The sequence below is a fragment of the Maniola jurtina genome, chromosome 4, assembly GCF_905333055.1.
Source record: "Maniola jurtina chromosome 4, ilManJurt1.1, whole genome shotgun sequence".
In the NCBI taxonomy this organism is placed as follows: Eukaryota; Metazoa; Arthropoda; class Insecta; order Lepidoptera; family Nymphalidae; genus Maniola; species Maniola jurtina.
Window position 1 is genome coordinate 6,724,890 of NC_060032.1, and position 20,577 is coordinate 6,745,466.

The following is a 20,577-nucleotide window of genomic DNA, read 5'->3' on the forward strand; positions in this document are numbered from 1 at the left end:
TAATGAAATTGAAATGATTGTTGTCTTTTTCAACATGCGCTGTGTAGTTTGTACATGTTTGTATGAATATTAAATTTCTTCAATTAATTTTGTCATTATTCTAATTAGAATACATACAGGATTATGAAAATAATAACTTGAAAAGTGATTTCATAAATGTAAAGTGTATCTTGTTTAGGCTAAACTAGCAGTGCAAACTTTAACCAAACATTCATAGTTTTTTGTGCTTGTTGTATTTGAACCAATTTATGCAATAAATGAACTATTGTTGTTACTTAAAAAACTTAAGTATATTTGGAATTTTAAAAGGTGTTACCAGGTCAAGGTTTTATATTCGTAAAACTCAAGTAGCCAGTATGGGACTATTAACAGAAGGGAGTCCTCTCTCTTGGGAAGAGACGAAGGCTTTGGCAGAACACGTGCGACAGCACGGAGTCGAACAGTTTATTAATCTCTATAGCAAACTTAGAGATCGCACAGGAGATGTTCTTAAATGGGGAGATGAGGTCTGTCAATAACAAAATTTCTATCATAAAATAAGATTTAGAAGGCAGTAAACCTTCAGACTTATATGTAAAATGTTGCCTATTCTGTAATCTATTGGTGAAAAAGTTAAATTTTGTTGTTTAGTATTATAAAAATTCCAGCTGTGAAAAGGTATATAGGACCCATCAAGTGTGAATAAAATGAATGTTTTAAATAAATAAGTAAATGACATTATGAAAAATTCAATCTCACAGTTTTAACTTTGATATAAATACAAAATTATATACTTTAAAAAGCTTACTAATGAAGATAATATTTTGTATTTTAGGTGGAGTATATTATTGTAAAATTTGATGATGAAAATCGGAGAGCTACAGTTAGCTTAAGGGCTGATGAACTTTTACCTAAACTACAAGAAAAAGAGCTGGCTGATCCACAAAGTAATATTTTATTGAATTTAAACCTAAGAAGTTACCTATTTAACTAACTAAGATAGAAAGAAAATTAAATACAATATTTATGAGTGTTTCTAAGATTTCTTACTTTAAAACAAACACATTTTTTCCTAGAGCTTTTTATAGCAATAATTTTCTCTGTATCATAATAATCAACCGAATAGCTAATTAAACTTCTGTTTAATATAGAGATTGAATTTAGAAGCAGGTGATTAGGTTAACAAAGAAAAAGTTCTAATGCTAAATGATTACTGAATAATTCAATATAGCTTGATAGCTTAACGTTTAAAAAAGCAGACTGAAATCTGAAAGGTTGCCAGTTCAAACCCCACTTGTTGCACTATTGTTGTACCTACTCCTAGCACCAGCTTCTTAGTTGGAGGGGAAAGGGGAATATTAATCATAATAAACTTGGCTAATATTCTTTTTATAAAAATGAAAAAAATATATATATTAATGATAATTTTTCTGAAGTAGCTTTAGTTATATAAGCGCTCTGTATGAGCTTTATTGTAATTGCATTGCTAAATTGATAGCTAACATTAAATTAGAATCTTGGAAGTTGCCTAATGTGGCCTGTTAGAGATTTCAGTAAAGTAGTAATAAGGCTTTCCTTTCGAGTTTTGTTTAGTCCTGTATTTCTTGATTTTGAGTGTGCAATAAACCTGTTCATTTTAGGTTATAAAATTTAAATGTTAATCTAAATATGTCTAATCCACCTATGTTTAAAAACTGCAAATCATTTATTACTACATAGTAATTCAAACGACGTGTCATTAAAGTGATCATATCTTGTAAGCTTTTCATAAACAACCATAGTTATAATCACAGACATAAGTAATAATACATAAAAATCAATAATCATCTCTGACCTACAATGTGAGCTTGCGCATGTATGGTTCCACACGCTTGTGTACTATGTACGGATGTAGCACTCCCACTAATGCAGATAAGTAATGCGAGGTGTGCTCCTCTCTCCTGTAGGTAGCACCCCATTGATGCCTAAAAATGCTATTACAATGTGTCTTGCAGTTAAGTTCAGGGATGACTATTTGATTGGAGTGGATTATAATCATGAGTAGGCCCTCTAAACTTGTCAAATTGATAGGCAATAGTCAATATGACAATGAAGTAGGTATAATGCATAAATTGATTTAAGTTCTTACTCGCCATTTTTGCTCTAAGTGTCAACTGTCATCTCAGAAAATATTACAGTCCTTAGTCCTTAAGTCTATAAGGTCTCTTATAAGGACTAAAGGAAATTGTATTTTTGACGTAACTGTTGACACATAGAGCTAAAATGAAGAGTGTGTTCTCATTTTGTACGGACTATAAGAGAAAAGATGGCATACTTATAAAGTTTAGGAAAATTTATGAAAACATATAGAACTTAAATATGAAAATCGTTAATATTATATTTATCAATCTCTTACATTTAAAAATATTGCCAAAAATATCTCTATGTTAGCCCATGTCTCTATGATGCAAGCTGATCAGATTAACAGATTAACAGATAAAAAGGTGACAAACAAACCCACAATATCATTTATAATATTAAATATTTTGTTCAGCATATATTGTCGAGCCCGAAATATCAGCATTTTAAAAGAAAATATATTTTTCTTTGTACACTTACTGTTTTAGCATCTGTAAAAGTATTCTATTGAAGTGCCTCAATTTAAGTAATTGATTGTACCTATATTAATTTTATCAATATTAGTAATTAGTACCTTACATTGAATTGTCTGAACAATACAATGTGAGGTAAGCTTCAACATAATAGTCATGTGAGAATAACACTCATGTGAGTGTGAGCACTCAAGTAGTGTGATGAGGAAATCTTATGTTTCATGTTGAACAAACACTACATGACATCATACATTGATTTTCCTATGAAACTGTTATCAACTAGCAATCACCATTAACTTTGCCACCGTGATATCCATTCTGTTTCTTTCTACTGAATCAATTTTGATCAAACTTAGCAAGGTGTGGAAGTCTGACTAGTTTTTGAACTTCCTATTTTTTTAAAGTTTTCCTAATATTCCCCTGTACCATCAAACTAATTTGAGGGTACTGCCTTACAGGGGACTATTAGTCATGTTTAACTTTTCTAATACTCTTTCAAACACCAAAGTGTTTACTTTTGAATAGCCAAATTGGCCACTAAATCAAAATGCTCTTCCTACTGAAAAGAGCCAACAAGAAGCTCTGCAATTTGGTACTAATTTCAGAAGGGGTTATCAAAAAAAAAAATTAAAACTTAATGGTCCATTTCCAGGTTTTATATTTATTTTACAAACAAGTTTAATAGCATAGTTATAGACATTGCTTTATTTGTAGATGTGAAATCGCTATGGCGTCCAGAATATGGAGCATACATGGTGGAGGGTACTCCAGGAAAGCCATATGGTGGTCTTCTGGCTCACTTCAATATTGTTGAAGCCAATATGCGATATCGCAGAGCTGAAGCTAGTACACTGTTGAAGGATGGAGAAGTCATTATGAGTATAACAAATTTCCCAAGGTAAGTGAAACTAATTGAGATACCTACTAATTGTACCTACGCGTTTATAATATTTAGTCATATAAATCCACTGAAGTAGACATAATATTAAACAGGGTTACTGGGAAATATGTCACGATCCTTTAAGGTAAGGCTTTTTCTTTTTTCTAGGTAAAGGGGTATTTACCCCCTTTTAGAAAAAAAGAAAAAATTTACAACTCAAAAACGATACACTTTTGCATAAGCACTTTAGGGGTCATTTGTTAGCTAATGTCTAGTACTATAACCCTGTAACGGGATCTTGACATATTTCGCTGTGCCCCATGTACACAAGTACGCTGGAAGAAGTGTGCCATACAAAATGACAGTTATTTCTTGTGCAGATTCAAAACGCTCCAGTAAGCGAATCGGGAATTAAAATTGACGCTGTGTCAAATGGTCTTCGTGTGTTTAAAGATGTCTTATCACTAACATTTAGATTGTGCTCACATGAGGCTCACTTCGTGCTGCTATGAGTGCCAAAATGGTGAAAACAAGCAGCTTGATGCTTCAAATTAGGTCGGCATTCGCAGGTCCAGCGTACTTGTATTAGTAGAGTTCAGTGTATAAACCATAGGTACATAAGTTCATAGTCATCTGTTAATTTTGCAAAGTCATGAATATTTCATAATATTATGTTTTGTGACGCAACCATTAAGCAAGAAGTGTCGGGTTTGTACTTTGTTTCCCGGCTGTATCAATTCAACCATCCCATGGGCTTATCAGCTGTATCTCCAAACGATTTGACTTTCCAGTATGATGCTGATTAACCGATTAGGACTTCAAATAGGATTCTATTAAAACTGCCATACCTTTTCTAGCATTTTATTATCTTATGCATTGTCGTTATAGCCGTGTTACGTATTAGGTATTTACCATTTGTTGAGATAAACAATCGAGTGGTACCTAACCATCTAACAAAAATTACGCAAAACAAACCACTATAAAAATTTATGTTCCTTCTAAGCTACAGTAGTTTTGTTACTTGCGTGAAAAATATCATACCTATAATTCAACGTGCGATACCTACCTGGCACGCCAGTTCAAACAAATTACGAAAAAATTGAAAGAGGTATTGCAACCTACTTGTTTAGATATACCTTTAAGTATGATACTATTTATAATATTATGAAGTCATTAGGTAGGTCCATACCTCATTTACGAAACTGCAAGTCATGGATCCAGTTCTTAGTTCATGAATGGTCGATATATCGAGTAATCGTTTAAGTAACATAAACTGCTAGCCAAATGACTTACTTTAAAAATACTAAATTACCTAGGTACATATTTACATGGTAATAAGCAAGATGACTGAAAAGCATTATTTGTTATTTATATAAAATCCACACAAAACAAGCAATCTAGCCAAGGCCACTGACTAGTGACTGATGTTCAAATGTCGCCACTACAACAACGATGTTTAATAAGAACTACATTTTATAAACTAGCTGATGCCCGCGGTTTTGTACGCCTATATTAAGGCTTTAACTTTAATTTTAGCCTTTGACGACCTCCCTGGCGCAGTGGTAAACGTTGTGGTCTTATTAGTGGAAGGTCCCGGGTTCGATTCCCAGCAGGGTTTGGATTTTTATAATTTCCAAATCACTCGTCTGGTCTGGAGGGAGGCTTCGGTCGAGGCTAGTTATCTCCCTACCGGCAAAACAGTGCCGCCAAGAGATATGCGTTCCGGTATGATTCCGTGTGGTAAAGTGGTATGGGTTTAATAAAAACTGCCATACCCTTTCCTGGTTAGCCCGCTTCCTTCATCAGCACTTACCACCATGAGAGTTTGCAATCAAGAGCTAGGCCTAGGGCTATCTGAATAAAAAAAAAACCATGCAAAAATCACGTCGATCCGTTGCTACGTTGCGGCGTGATTGAAGGACCAACCAACCAACAAACAAACACACTTTCGCATTAATTACAGATAGTGATTTAAGTCCCCCGCCGTGTTGAGTTTGTGTTTGTTTGGGCTAATATCAGAAACTACTGTTCGGATTTTGAAAGGGGATTATTCTGAAGATTAGGTATAGACCGTAATTTATGAACATGCGAAGTAAGCCACCGGCATGATGATAATGAATTGTGAATTCAATCGGAAAAATCGTCCATTCTAAGATCTTCAGTGGCGTGCGCAGCGTATATAGTAAAAGTTACACGAAAAAAATGAATAGTGGAATAAGTCCTCCCCCGTGCGAAGTAGGGGCGGATCGCTAGTTAAAGATAAAATAGTTTAAGTTAACTTTTCTTTCAGATTAGGTTGTCCTAATTTTACAAGTCCACCCTATACACCTACTCCAGACAAGGGTGTGACAAGGTCCCTTTTCTTCCCAGATGAAGGCATATATCCTGGTCACCCTCGTTTCAAAACATTAACATCTAACATCAGGAAAAGAAGAGGAGAAAAAGTGGCCATTAATATTCCAGGTGCATAGTTACTTATATGGTTTTAAATTTTTACCCATGTTTAGTACCGTTAGCTGCCAACCGAACCCTAAAAATGTGTTTTGGGTCGGGCCGAAGTTCTGGGTATTCTTGTGGATTGCCTGGGCTAATCGTGAAGTGTCGACATTTCGGCTTTACACTATACCTAACTTAAATACATATAAAATACTAGCTGATGCCCGCGACTTTGTGCGTGTGAATTTAGGTTTTCAAAATCCCGTAGGAACTCTTTGATTTTCTGGGTTAAAATACTTTTTATCCCAGAAACTATAGGATAACTGCTGGATTAATCCATAGGCTACTGCCTATGCATTAATCCAGCATAAATAATCTATCTCCATTCCAAATTTCAGCAAAAAAAGTAAAAAACATACACACAATATGTGTATGGAACACACTTTCGCCTTTACAATATTAAGTGTGATGCAGCTACGTCAATAAAGAAAGATTGATTGTTATATATTTTGTGACTTACACGTGTTTAAGCTGTGGTCAAGTGAAGTATTTTTAGGGTTTCGTAGTAAAATGAGTGTTTCGTCCAGTCCGTTTGTCTATGGTCACAGCCATTTTAAAAATAAACTATACCTACCCAAGTAGCACATTAGCGATGAATTACGTTATAAGCAAGCTACATTACAGGCTATTGCTTTTATGCAGATGTACTAAAGGATAGAATGAGTCTTTAGGCTGTACTAAGGAAAGATTATACACTATTGAACAGCATAGCTGACTAATGACTTTATAATGGCGAAAAATTATACTAAAACCATTTAAGTAGAATTTTAAAATGATCTTGTCCAGCTATTGGCTGCATATGATACTACTAGCTGATCTAGAAGTCCAAAGCTTGTTAACGACTGGTTAATACGACAAATTCACCACTCTTGTAATGCGGCGGGCTGCATTGAAGCATCCACTGGTTTTAAATTGGTGTACACTAATTCAATTATAATTCTACTTCAACGAGCTTGTTAATGGCTGATTAAAAGTGCATATGTAATCTCTAAAAATGCCGTGAGTTGTAAATTGGAGTAGCTGTACTCCTTTCTAATTACAATGCATAAAGTATAGCTGGCAGCCAACATAATGCTATAAGCTAGTAAATAGACTTTGGTAACACCACTGCACATTAAATAACTTTTTAAAAGAATTTATGGAGAATTTGTGCTGGTTAACAAATGGACACCATTTTAGCAGTGCAAAAACGATTTGTTAATAAAAAATATCCAAACACATAGATATATCAAAATGATTTATCTTATAGATTTCGGGTTCTTGATAGCTTTTAATTCAAACTATATATTTTCCACTTATTTCCTAATAGAATACAATGAGTTAGAAAGCCAATCGTTTGAGTGATAAAATTATTTAGTGTTTGTATACAATTTATCTTGAGAAATATTTTCGTTAACGCGATTTTATTTAGATGGCGCATGAAATATTTGATGTAATTATCTATACACATTTACAGTAAAATGGTACTCGCAACTCAATTTACTTACAATGACACTCAAAACCTAACTGTGAAAAAATATTATGATCTTATAAATAAGTAATGTCCGCCATGCATACTCTAAACAAAAAAGAAATGTAGCTGTCACATATTACACAATTTATAACTAAAAAAACTATTTTTTTTGGTTATTTACATCTTAATAAAAGCTATTACGAAGCGTCAAAACATCTAAAAGCTGTTGAAGAGAATTAAAGTAGCTTAATCTTATGCTGCAATCTGTTGTATAGCTGTTATACAGGCCCTGTTCCCCTGTTGAGCTGTTTCAAGGATAATGTAATGCCGTTAACCAGCCACTGTAATGCTCAGAGCTGGTTAATTTGGGGCCCAAATTAGAATTACAAGGGCTGAGTAGCTAACTATACAGGCATTATGCAGCAAACTAAAACAGCCTTAAGTTGTCACAAATTCTATAATCAAGTCACTGTGCGGCTGTCATGTGCTACTTGGGTAAGAGTTACCTAAAAAAAATTTTTTTTTTTCAAACTGTTTTTGAATAAAAACTCGATGGTTCCAGTATATCGCGACAAGAACACCAAAATTCCAATAGACGATTGTCACGTGCTGGAGCCGGGCGCGGCGCTGCCGGGCGCCGTGTACATGGACGCCATGGGCTTCGGCATGGGCTGCTGCTGCCTGCAGCTCACGTTCCAGGCGTGCTGCATCACGGAGGCTCGCACGCTGTACGACCAACTCGCGCCGCTGTGTCCTATCATGGTAGGTGCTGCTGTTCTGTTGCATGATTATTACACTGCACTGAAAATCGGCTCCTAAATTACGGTTGGATGTATCATGGCACTTGGCATGAGGTCGGGATCTATGCTCGAAATAGCTAATTCATTTAGTTATTACTTTAATCAGTAAACTTTAATCAATAATACCTTAAAAATACCTATGCTAATTGCCCTGAATGTTATTACACTGCCCAATCATAAGGGCGATTAGGTACAAAGACTGCCGAGATCGCTCGTTTGCCCTAATCTGGGTCCCTACTCCCTAAGACCCTAACCCTTCCTCCCTTTCTCATATTGCCTTCCAGATTTACGGTAAGGGTTCCTCAAAGACTGAAATCAGCCAATGGGGATCCACACTGCCAATTTATCCCGACAGGTGACGCATAAGCGAACCGGCCACAGAGGTGGTATCATCTGTGGAACCGGCTGTATTGAGCTGTCAAACACCATAATTTACAATAAAAAATACTGTCATGTAAACATATTATAAAACTTCGTTAGTCTGAGTAAGAAACTATGAATATGACAGCTTATGCATTGGCCACACCTCTTGTGGCGCCCTCTGAGATCAGTAGTGCCCGTGGATCCCCATCGCGGCGATGAGTTGATGACGATGATATTCAATAGTTGGCGCTATCGGCCGCGTCGCCCATCTACCGCGGCTTCCTGACCGACGTGGACTGCCGCTGGAACGTGATCTCCGCGTCGGTGGACTGCCGCACGCGCGAGGAGCGCGGCCTCGAACCGCTCAAGGAAAACAAGTTCCGCATACACAAGTCCAGATACGACTCCATTGACTCCTACTTATCGCCTGATCATGAAAAGTAAAAGCAATTTATTACTATTTTTACTAGCTTTGTAATATGTACAAATTGTCAGCTTAAACGTAATATGTTCACTGGCAGTAACATAAAGATGCAACTTCTCAATACATAAGTTGAATACGTTTCGAATTTGAAGTCAGGTGATACAAAATTATGTAGGTTAGTATAGGCTATTAATAGAGTTACACAAATCTTCGGTTAGTATTCGGTTTTCGGCCCATTCGACCTATTTTTTGATATTCAGCCGAATACCAATTAACTCAGTATTCGGCCGAATACCGAACACCTGAAAACAGGGGGAAGTTACCCGAGTACGGAACCCTCGGTGCGTGAGTCTGACTCGCACTTGGCCGGTTTTTATTTCTGAGAGATAAGAGTTTCACGAGAGGCATTTAGTAGGCTAATATAAATTTTATACACGCAGCACTATGCAAGCTACATTGCACTTTATTACGTCATTACAAGAGTCGCCATTTATTTATACGCTTTTCGGAGATATCCTTCTGTAGCTGTAAGGTTCTATTAATCCTATTCCGTTGTTGCGGTTCGGGATTCATCCTAAATATTTTTTTGAAATCTAGGGAATGTAGCGACTTCTCACAGCTCTGATAAAATCATGTTTAATCTTAATGACAATGATTAGATCAGTGCCTAGCCCGGCTAAAGAGCCACAACCCTGAGATCGATAGCAAGGTCTGAAGTTGCGGCTACATGTCGGAACTAAGAAAGGGGCGGCACGGACAGAGCAACTATAGTAAGTTTCAGAATAGGGTGTCTTCATTTTACTTGTTATTTAATTAATGACAAACGCATAATATAATATATGTATTTATAATCTATATGCTGAAATTAACATTACATAAGATTATTTTGTTTGAAATTATGTTTCTGTAGTAAATAATTATTATCAATAATCTAGATCATTAACACGCTAAGATCGAGACAAGATAATAAAATCGTGAAACCAGCAACATAATTATTAAGAGTTAAATTATTACATGAACATTATACTCCTAGGCTGTGATTAGCCAGTTCAATAGTATACTTACGTATGTGGAAACTAGAAAATGAAGTGTGAATTGTGAAACGAAATAAAATATCTACAACACATTTGCTCTTACTTTAAAGTAGACTTTTATAGGTAATATTTTTATCGCCCTTGGAGGATTATATTATAATTAGTCATTAAATTATTAGTCTGCAAAGCCGTGCGGTAACATTTATTGTAGGTAATTTTAAGCGCGGGTCACATGATTCTTCTATATCTGATCATTCTATGAAATGGATCCGGCTAGCGGAGGATAGCATGGTAATGAAATATGTTGTAGATACAATGACATCACAATCGTGCACGACGCGGCGATCTACCGGCGCCTGCGCGAAGGCGGCATCGACCACCCGCTGGCGCTGCACGTGGCGCACCTCTTCATACGCGACACCGTCTCGCTCTTCTCCGAGCGCGTGCACCAGGATGATACCAACGACACGGACCACTTCGAGGTGGGTCACGTAGATATTACGACATCACGACGCTTGATCTACCGGTATCCGCCCGCTGGCGCTGCACCTGGCGACGCATAACGTATCGTGGGAATTTCGCATTTGAGGTGCGACGTCGTTCTGCTATATGGTCTACCGGCGCCCTCGCGAGTCCTATAGCATTGACATGGACCTATTTAAGGTATGCAATGTTCTCCTGACCGAATTTCAACTACGGCAGATTATCTCCATAGTTCGAGTGAGTTCGAATTTCAACACGGAACTTGAAATCGGTCAAGTTCCATGTTGAAATTCGAACTCATAGTAGCTCATGCTCTGCATAATAAAAATAAGACCAGATGTAGATGCACAAAGTCATTACAACTCGGCGCCTGGACGGAATAGGATCTCTAAGACTTACCAATTTTTGCTAACATTCTAATCAACTAATCTCTTCCAGAACATTCAATCAACAAATTGGCAGACAATGCGGTTCAAGCCCCCGCCACCAAACTCGCCCATCGGTTGGCGCGTAGAGTTCCGGCCTTGCGAAGCGCAGCTTACAGATTTCGAGAATGCAGCATATGTTTGCTTCGTTGTGCTTCTGACCCGTGTTATTCTATCCTACAATCTCAACTTCGTTATGCCTATTAGTAAGGTAAGTTTATTTTATTACTAGCTGATACCTGCGATTTCGTCCGCGAGGATTTAAGGTTTATTTTTAAAATCCCGATTCTAAAAATGTATGAAAAAATGAAAAAATCTTTATTTTACACTTTAAATTGCCTTAAAAATAAAGAGCGGTAACAACTGCGTAAAAAGTATGTGTGTAAAAAACTTTATGCGCGATTAAATCTGCCTTTGTATGGAGATATCTAATTAAGAAATTGCCCATCCATATTATATTTTATCAACCAGTATGCGTATGCTCTTATTTTGTAATATAAAGTGATCCTAGTAGAATAGTTTGAATTCTTAAAAAATCGGTATGTTGTGGTAGGTGGATGAAAATATGCAGCGCGCGCAGTGTCGCGGCGCGGTGCTGTCGCAGCGCTTCTGGTGGCGCCGCGACGTGGGCGCGCCGCGCGGCGTCGCGCCCGCCGCCAGCGCGCCCTCGCCCGACGCCGACGAGTATCTCGAGATGACCGTGAAGGAGATCGTCAATGGAAAGGTAAGGACCACTGCAATAGTTGGTAGTTACATCAGTCTTGTCTAATCTTCTGAATTTCAAAACTTTACCAACCTAAAACAGATCCCTTATCAAAAAAAAAGGGATAATAGTGAGGGCTCCATCAGACCGACTCCTCGCTTGCTGTCGATATTATCAGACAACCTGCATGCAGCTATGTGCGGTTGTAATTGACTGCAGCAGTCCGTTGTCTGATGGACATCTAACAAGTACTTTAAAAAACTATGTATTCAGGTATAATATGTAACGTGTTTCAAGCTTAGTCATTCTAAATGCCTACAGCTAAAAAAACCACTAGATTTTCTGTTTCTTCACTAGGGTTCTTCTTATACACATTGGTCGCATTCACAGTTTTAAAATCTGCAGGTGTGTAGTCATATGGATGAAATTAGGATAAGGTGCACGGAATTAGATGTATCTCAAAAATCTGTCTCTCACTCCCTCTCTCTTAGGCTGACAAAAATATTTTGTCTCACTCACTCTCTGTATCTCTCTGTTTCTGTCGGGCAGGAGGGCGTGTTCCCGGGGCTGATCCCGCTGATCGACTCGTACCTGTCGGGCATGGACGTGGACGCGGACACGCACTGCTCGGTGCAGCAGTACCTCAAGCTCATCCAGCGCCGCGCCGCCGGCGACATCCACACCATGGCCGCCTGGATGCGGGACTTCGTCACCAAGCACCCGGACTATCAGTGAGTATCGACAACACGCCATGTCAGGTGTCGCAGTGTGAGCAGGAGAGCGCGTCCGAGGCTGAATGTCGGGCATCGACGTGGACGCGGACGCGAAACAATGGCATTACACGTTTGATATTTCATGACCGCGCCCGCAAAACAGCGTAAATAATGTTGGAAAATATTGGTACACCCTACCCCAGCCACTCAACATGACTCAAATAAAATCTTAGTATTTAGTATGCTCAGACACAGAAGGTGTCGCTAGTATGTTTCTGACCTAATATCGCTCTGTTTTTGCAGGAATGATTCCATGGTTTCTGAGAAGATAAACTATGACCTACTAAAAACTGCACACGGTATCCAGACAGGTGCGATTCACGCGCCCACTCTGTTAGGAAGCAGCATCGTTTCCAAGACCAACGAAGACATTCCGAAAGCGTTTACCAAGATGATGGGCAAAGACTGCCCCTAGCCGCTCCCGGCGGCCGCCCCCCCGCCCCCGGTGCCTTGTGCTGATGACTCCTCGCTAACCCGTAGCTGGCCGCACTTTACTTAAAACGCTTAAACTTTACTTTTCTAAGAGTAAATACAATAAAAAGGCTCAAGATTCATTGCAGCAGTTTCAGAACGGTGCGAGATGCGTCTGTTCTAAAATTTTACGGAACCAATTGGACTATCTCCGCTACGTAAAGTAACAAATGTGAAGCAAAATGAAAAAGAGGTCCAAATGCGTACGTCGACGGCCTCTGATTTGTTTTGATGAATATGTTCTTCACAAATATGTACAATACGCATTTAAAGTCAAATTTGATCTTGACTATTTCCCATAATAGTAAATGTGCGGCCGACCTTATCGCCTAAGTACCTATTATTATTATTAACACTTGTTATTGTAGTTATGGTTGCCTTAAATATTTTATAAAGATAATAATCATTGATGTGTATCACACTGTTAGGCATAGACTTCACTATATTTTCTCAAAGTCCACCAAAATAATATATTCATTTAATTTTCTAAACAAAGCCGGCTATACATACAACCGTGTAAAGGATTTAAATTATAAAACCACTAAAATGAAACCACTAGATGACCGCCTGCGACTTCGTCCTCGTGGATTTATGTTTTTGAAAATCTCGTGTTGGCTGTAATTTTCCAGAATAAAAAGTAGTTTATGTTCGCCTCGTATTCGGTATTATGAGAGGACATTAGGAGAAAATAGCCGCTCCGCGATATTGTTAGTGTGCAGTTGGTTTCGCTGCGAGCACCAGCCAAACGATACGTATAATTAAACTTTTCATGGTGAGTGCGGCTCGTCTCGGCTTATGAGAGGACATTAGAAAATAATAGCCGCTTCGCGATATTGTTACTTTGCAGTTGGTTTCTAAATTCGGGGAAGCCCCCGATATGTAAGCTATTTCCGCACCAAATTTCGTTGAAATCGATGACGTGGATGGCCATAATACAATTCCGCATTCCGTCACTGCGCATTCAAAACCCGCTGTTTTTTTAGAATTTTCGTTTTTGATGTCATTTTAGTTTGGTTTTAAAAGGTGTGTCTATATGTAGAAACCCGTTCTTTAGCATGTGTGCTAGTTAGTTCAAGAGATAATCATTTTAGCTATGTGATTTTGAAAATATCTAAGTTTGAAGGAGTCTCCTGAAAACTTGTGCTTTTCCACATAGCGGAATTTTCATGCGCAAAGACGATCTATAATAATATTATAGTATGGATAAATGTCATTAGGCCGGCCGCATATGTCAGAAATTTTCTATCGGAATTCGTAAACTATAACACGGCGGCGTTCTAGTACAGAATGTATGAGCAGTGACTTTCACCGCGCGTTAGAATTTTCTCTCTCAAGCAATTTCTGATAGCTGGCCTTATACATGACTAAATGATACCGGGACTGCGTTCGCGTGGATTTAGTTTGATTTTCAGAGATAAAAAGTACCATGTAAAAAATCACGTCGCTCTGTTCTTCCGTTGTGACGTGGTTGAAGGAAAAACCAACAAACAAACTTACGCTTTTAATTAAATATGCTTAGTGATAAATGATAGTACAGTCTATGAGCACAGTGAACATCAATATTCGTAAATTGTACCTTTAACCATTTTATAAACTACGTAAAGTACATAGATAATAATTATATTTAATAAGATACTTGACTGTTCCTACTTACAATAGGTATCTGAATTAATTTATGTTGCCTGATATATTGAGGTTTTTCAAACTTCTGAGTTGGATATTGAAAGCTTATTTTTATGCTATTGAATGGAATACACTAGATGTTTTCGCATACATAGATTATTGTTTATCTATTCGGGGCAACGAGAGCTATGCTCCACGCACTAGACGGGTCATTCCGAACAATTGAAATCGTTTGACTGCTATTTCACCTGGTGGCAAGTGATAATGCAATCGAAGATGAAAGCCGACTAGTTTCATTAGAAAGACGTGCGAAGATGGTTTTGACCACTAAAACAATGCATTATGCACATTCTTATTTTAGTAGCACACGCCAGGCATCCCCCAGTATTAAGTATGACAGCTTCAATAGAACACGATTTTTGTTCGGAATGGTCCATCTTGTGCGTAATACATGGAGATCGTTGGTTCGGTGTTTGAAATTATATCTATCACGTCTGATTCTATATCAGTTCTCTTGATACATTCCGAATTAATAAACATGTTTTCTCGTGTCGACTATTATAAAAATAACGGGCTCTAACAGTGTTGGTATAAAAGATGAAAAGAACGAATTATGAGATCAGAGACTGAGACAGTACATCTGTAAAGCACTGTAACAAATGGATAATTATGTAGTAATTCCAACATTGAATGATTTAATTGTTTAGTGGTTGTGATTGGCACGAATGGATGTGATCCAGGATAAATAATATGCGCGTTGAGATTGAATGTTTTGAGCAAGCTTTTATTTATTAGCTGCTGTTTAGTAAGTTTAAGGTGTAGTGAAACTACTGTGTTGTGATTCGTTGAAACCATGTACGCGGCGTCCTACGTCAGCGACCTTGACGCGAACGCGAACGCGGCGAGGCGCAGCGCGAAGACTACAAACAGTCGATACTGTCTACTGAATGGCTTACAAGACCAAAAACTAGTTGGCTTGATATTTTCGCGCAATTGGATGCGGTGTCGTCGTTTTATATTAATAAAAGTACAGTTTGAATGTAGATGCTTTATTGCACCACCAAAACACAAATGACAGGTTACAAAAAAGAAAACTTATAATGTAGGTACAAAAAGGCGGTGTTATCGCTAAATAGCGATCTCTTCCAGACAACCTTAACGCTAGGGAGAAAACGAACAAATAGATAGTGGGAAGTGTACTGAACACCACTGAACAGCGGCGGTGGTGGTGTAGAAAAAAGCTGCCGCATAGCTCCGCGTTCGCGTGTCACCACATCGGATCGCTTTCGCTTTGAATCGTCTACGTGACGTACACAACCGGTCACAATAATTATTTATGTTACAAGGGACCAAAGAGGTATTTCGTTCTTCGAGGGCGTTATTTTGAATTCAGAGCGAAACAAAGGATTCTATTATAGTAGAATCCCGGAATCCTGAGTGTAGCGAGGAATTCAATAAAGCCGCCCGACAACAAAATATTTTGGCACCGGTTGACACCATGGATGTGTGACACACACTATTTTTCATCATTACCTATGAGAAAACAAAACACACTCTAGTACGAACGAGGACCAATCAGAAGAGAGAAAGTTCAAACTTCCATGAGAACAAAATGGGAATTTGTTCCCGGTATCCTCTAATAGCAATGTTCGTTTATCGAATAGGTATGATGAAAAATATGCGACTCCGATCTCTTTGTCTTATCGTGACTCACAACACGGTACATACAATTACACCTCAGTAGTTAATGTCTGCACCATTAGATAATGATCACTATTACTCAAATCAGTAAGTAGACATAGCCTCTAACCTAGAATAATTAAGGTTTCATTTGTTCTAAATAATTAAATTGGTATTATGTATTGATAGATGACTTATAAATTTTGTAGCTTTATTTTTACTTATCATATTTTTTGTTGTGTAAGTATGGGGGAGTAGTTGTAAAAAGTAAAATGGGTATGTAATGGGTAGAAATAGTGAAAATACCGTGATAATAAATAAAAGAGGCTGTCGCTTTAGGGCATGTTACGCGATTAATATTTAGATCACGATCCATGATCCACATAAGGGCCAGCGCATACAGAGGAAGTAAAACATTATAAAAAAAAAGATTACTTAAAATTATCAAGATAACTCCGCGCCTCGAGTTTCCGATGTGCGTTTTAAGATCCAAAGCATTTGCGCTGCGTTGCGCGCCACGCAATTAAGATAACTATCATTAGCCAATAATACGCTGAAGTAAACGCTCACAACTCGGTGCAAAAATCGTGGTAAATATTGTAGTGCACGTGTAACATGCCACTTAGAAACAAGTCCGTCGCGTCGTCTTTACATAACGAAACTGTATGAATTCATAGATAAAATAAAGCACTTATTTTGTGTTAGTTATTAAGTAATAAAAATAGCTTTAATTTTATCTCCAAATTATTATTAATTCGATTCTCAACCACGGTGAAATACACATTTGAGTAGGTCTTTTATGAAGACATTTATTTGTTTGAGTGTAAAAATGACAGTGATTTTATCTTCGACTCACACGTGTATCGTGGTGTGATATGAGCACAAATTGTGCATTACGAATTTTTAACCCAGAAATATGCATGTAATTTTCTTTTAATCTTGCACTTTTATTATATACTCTACAGTATATCGTTGTCTATTTTGTTTACTTGTTACCGATATGATGGATTACTTTATTAATAATGCACATACAATAAAACTATTTTAATGTTCACGAGTTTTAATTTATTTATCATACAAGTACAAACATAACATAATCAGAATTTATCGACAAGTTGCAATATATGCTGTTGTTCCTGTTGGCGCCATTCCTCGCTGCCAGCGTCTCCCAGGTTGCCCGCGTATTCTGGCGACAAAAAACAAAAATAAAAAACCAGAATCGTTTCGACCTCACTCAGTACCTTAGGGCTCTTAGAAATCCGGTAAAATAAGATCCGAAATGGGCGTAAATGGGCGAAATGGGCACTAAATTGTATATTCTCGGATTTGGAATAGTCGTTGAAAAACGCGTTAATGTAGCCGGGGCATTAAATAGAGGTCGTTGGATCGATAGTAATAATTGATTTCAAGTTACAAAATCCCCAAATAAGACCCGGTATCCAAAGGAGATGTGTTCAGTCGACCAAATAAATTCATAATTGACGACGTAAAAAAATTATCGTGTCATCATTTAAAAATCTGATTGGTTGACTATACACATATCTCCGCACTGCGCCTTATTTTTAAAATGCCAACAAACGATCTCATATTTTACCTCTCATCACGTGTCGAATAATTTTCAAAGAGCCGCCTCTCAGCGACAGCACTCGCTGCACGCGCTGCTTGATCGCGGCCGGCCCCGCCGTGCAAACCTGCCGAAATACTCCTACTATTTATCATAATATTTAAAATAGCTTTGTCGAAGCGTCATCACCATACCCATCGCCGGCAAAGAACTGAGCACGGTTTTCCTCTCAAAATTAGAAGAATGAGCTTTGGCCATAGTCACGCTGGTCAAGTGTGGATTGGCAGACTTCACACATCTTTGAAAAAATTATGGCCTGTGGAGAACTCAGGCATGCAGGTTTCCACACAATGTATTCCTTCACCATTGACCAAGTGATATTTAATTACTTAAAACGCATTTGTATCTCTGTATGATTAAATGAGGAATTTTAACGTTTTGACAGTGTTTTTATTGAAAATCTGCCAAAATGTAAAATGTATACCTCAGTTAAGTGTATAAAAATTAATCTACAAGTTCACATCTACATACCTCTAAAATAATCCTATCGATGAGTTGCAGGGTAAACAAACCGCCCGATAACCTTTTTAAATATTGCGCTTCGTCATCCAAGTCCTCGCCCTCCGCCTGAAAAAATGTTAAAATGTTAATCGGATTAATAAAAATACCGATTTCAATGTTCTACTGAACATTGAACTCTCTGTCAGTGTGCTGTCTACTCTGTCTGTGGCGTTCCGTCCTCCATCTTTGAAGATCTTAACCATTTCTCTTTTTAAAATCGAATCAAAATAATAACGACCAATTCCCGTAGATTCATTGTAAAGCCTTTAAACCTTAGCCCTTAAAGTTTAAAAAACGTTAAACCTTTCCGAGACGGTCAAGCACATAATTTTGGTTTTCAGCAGCTTGGGCCAGCAAATGGCACTTTTCTCATTTCTCGACACTGTTCAGACGGCGCGTCAGCAAAAATACAAAATCGCATCAATATCCGTACTTGACTCGAGCATCTAGCAAACTTTGTGAACAGTCAAAATGCTCGGCAAAACTCTGGCTTGACGTCAAACCGCTTGACTACCTCGGAAGCTCTTAAAAGTGCTAAATTAGATAGGAATTTAGAAATAACAAATGACATTTGTAAATTCATAAATTAAAACACGTACTTCCATCTCTTTTTCAGTGCGATCAACTTTGTCCATATATTTGAAGTGTAATTCTAAGAGTCTGTCGACTTTCTCCAGGTCATTTTCCGTGAACTTGGCCAGCAGCCTCTGTCTCTGACTTCCTTGACAGTTGCGCAACATCGATGAAATGATTGAAACGACGTGCTCTGAAAAGTTGACAGATGCTGATAATAATGACGAAATTAAACTTGGTTATGCATAACTTTGCTTTTCTTAGCCTCATTTTTTCCGTAGAATAGAATATAGTATTCTGCTCTTTGTGTAGAATAGTGATTAAAGCTGATCGCACATTAAAACTGAGCCGAGCCGCACGCTGCCTGTATGAATGGTACCTACTAATCAAATCAGCAACTTTTTACTAAACGTCAAAACGTGCGCTGTGGGAATGAAATACGTAGATGAGACGTCGTAAAAATTTGACGTACTTTTTTAGTTAAATCGATAATTCATATAATGGTTAGCCAGTGGACGTGGATTTTATGAATTTTGGAAGACCATCTATTATTTTATTTATTATCTAATAAAATAATTGACACAGGCACCGCACACAATTCAGATATCATTTTAACGACGATGTCCACAACTGGAAGTAAGTTTCTTGAAATTTTGTTAGGCTTATATTGCTGATAAGTTTCTGACATTCGTTTTATATCGTCAATCCACCTTTTTTTTCGCGTTTTTGCTTCAATTATGAAAAAAATAAGACAAGCAGACCCTAGTAAAAAGTAAATCATTGATATACCTTCGTGCTGGTCCACAGTGAGTAATCTTTTCCTCTTGGGCGTCTTCATGAAGAGCGGGAAGACTGTCCGCAGCCCCAGTATGTCGACGAACTTGTTGCAGTTGTCCCGCCCGTCGGAGCCCGCCAGCGCGTGATCCAGCACTTTTAATGAACCATTGCGGGACATTTTCTTTTCTCTGCATAAAAGAGAGGAATATTGTACATTTTTTATTGGGAACTTATTTAAAAATATGCGCCCCGAATTTTCAAAAATCACCTCTTAAGAATCCGTCATTAAAATAAATCTATAGTTTTAGCTGCGCAAAACCTCATCATTGTTGACAACAAATGAATATTTGACCATTTGAAATTAATCGATTTTGCGAGTTTTGTCGATTTGACTTCTAATAAATTTGTCCTGTACCCAAAAATCAAATTAGCTTTATACTTATGGCCTGTACTGCTTTTATAGACACCACTTTCTAGCGATAGTTCGTATTACAAAAGAAAAAAGAATTTATATAATAAGTACTTTTGAAAATAATCTCGCATACGAAGTCCAGATTGGAGCGAGTCCAAAGGTTAAATGTAATATGAAGAAGTTTTGACACATACCAGTCCATGTGGCATCATCATTAGTGAAATACATTGTAGCCAGTCGATAGGCACAACAGCGAAGCACAAACCCAAGAAGTATATAGAAGTTTAGTGAGCTTACCTTAACATAAGATTCATGAGCTGCAGCCCCTCGCCGCGCAGGAAGCGGTCGCGGTTGGCGGGCTCCATGAGCGCGCAGCACAGCGCGTCGAACATGTTCTCCATCGCCTCCTGCTCCTCCGCGCCGCTGGGGTCGTGGCGCTTGTAGAACTGCCACGCAACAATCGCCCCATTGACAAGTCTAGCGAGACATGCGAGCGGAAATTCTATCCCACG

The 20,577-nt window shown here is 37.9% G+C and overlaps 2 protein-coding genes across 5 annotated transcripts in view; one reads left to right on the forward strand and one right to left on the reverse strand.

The window, feature by feature from the left end:
- LOC123864296 (glutamate--cysteine ligase catalytic subunit) lies at positions 1 to 17,230 on the forward strand. Of its 2 annotated transcripts, XM_045904636.1 has the most exons (11): positions 1 to 506; positions 815 to 926; positions 3,285 to 3,468; positions 5,741 to 5,913; positions 7,962 to 8,161; positions 8,806 to 9,002; positions 10,331 to 10,502; positions 10,942 to 11,139; positions 11,482 to 11,652; positions 12,181 to 12,362; positions 12,648 to 17,230. In XM_045904636.1, exons 1-11 carry the CDS (start codon positions 258 to 260, stop codon positions 12,817 to 12,819), a joined length of 2,010 nt encoding a protein of 669 aa, XP_045760592.1. In that variant the 5' UTR covers positions 1 to 257; the 3' UTR covers positions 12,820 to 17,230. The 2 variants fall into 2 exon arrangements, with proteins under 2 accessions (XP_045760592.1, XP_045760593.1); XM_045904637.1 differs by lacking the exons at positions 1 to 506; positions 815 to 926 and adding an exon at positions 2,852 to 2,930.
- LOC123864302 (beta-catenin-like protein 1) overlaps positions 13,988 to 20,577 on the reverse strand; it is a 23,256-nt gene continuing 16,666 nt past the window's right edge. For 2 of the 3 annotated variants that reach the window (XM_045904648.1, XM_045904649.1), the window contains 6 exons: positions 20,363 to 20,511; positions 19,666 to 19,841; positions 18,903 to 19,069; positions 18,274 to 18,369; positions 17,773 to 17,869; positions 13,988 to 17,364 (listed from right to left, as the gene is read on the reverse strand). In XM_045904648.1, the coding sequence (XP_045760604.1) occupies positions 17,276 to 17,364; positions 17,773 to 17,869; positions 18,274 to 18,369; positions 18,903 to 19,069; positions 19,666 to 19,841; positions 20,363 to 20,511 (774 nt within the window). In that variant the 3' untranslated portion in view covers positions 13,988 to 17,275. Of the gene's footprint in view, positions 17,365 to 17,772; positions 17,870 to 18,273; positions 18,370 to 18,902; positions 19,070 to 19,665; positions 19,842 to 20,362; positions 20,543 to 20,577 lie in introns of those variants that run through there. The other variant, XR_006795746.1, reaches the window with a different exon arrangement.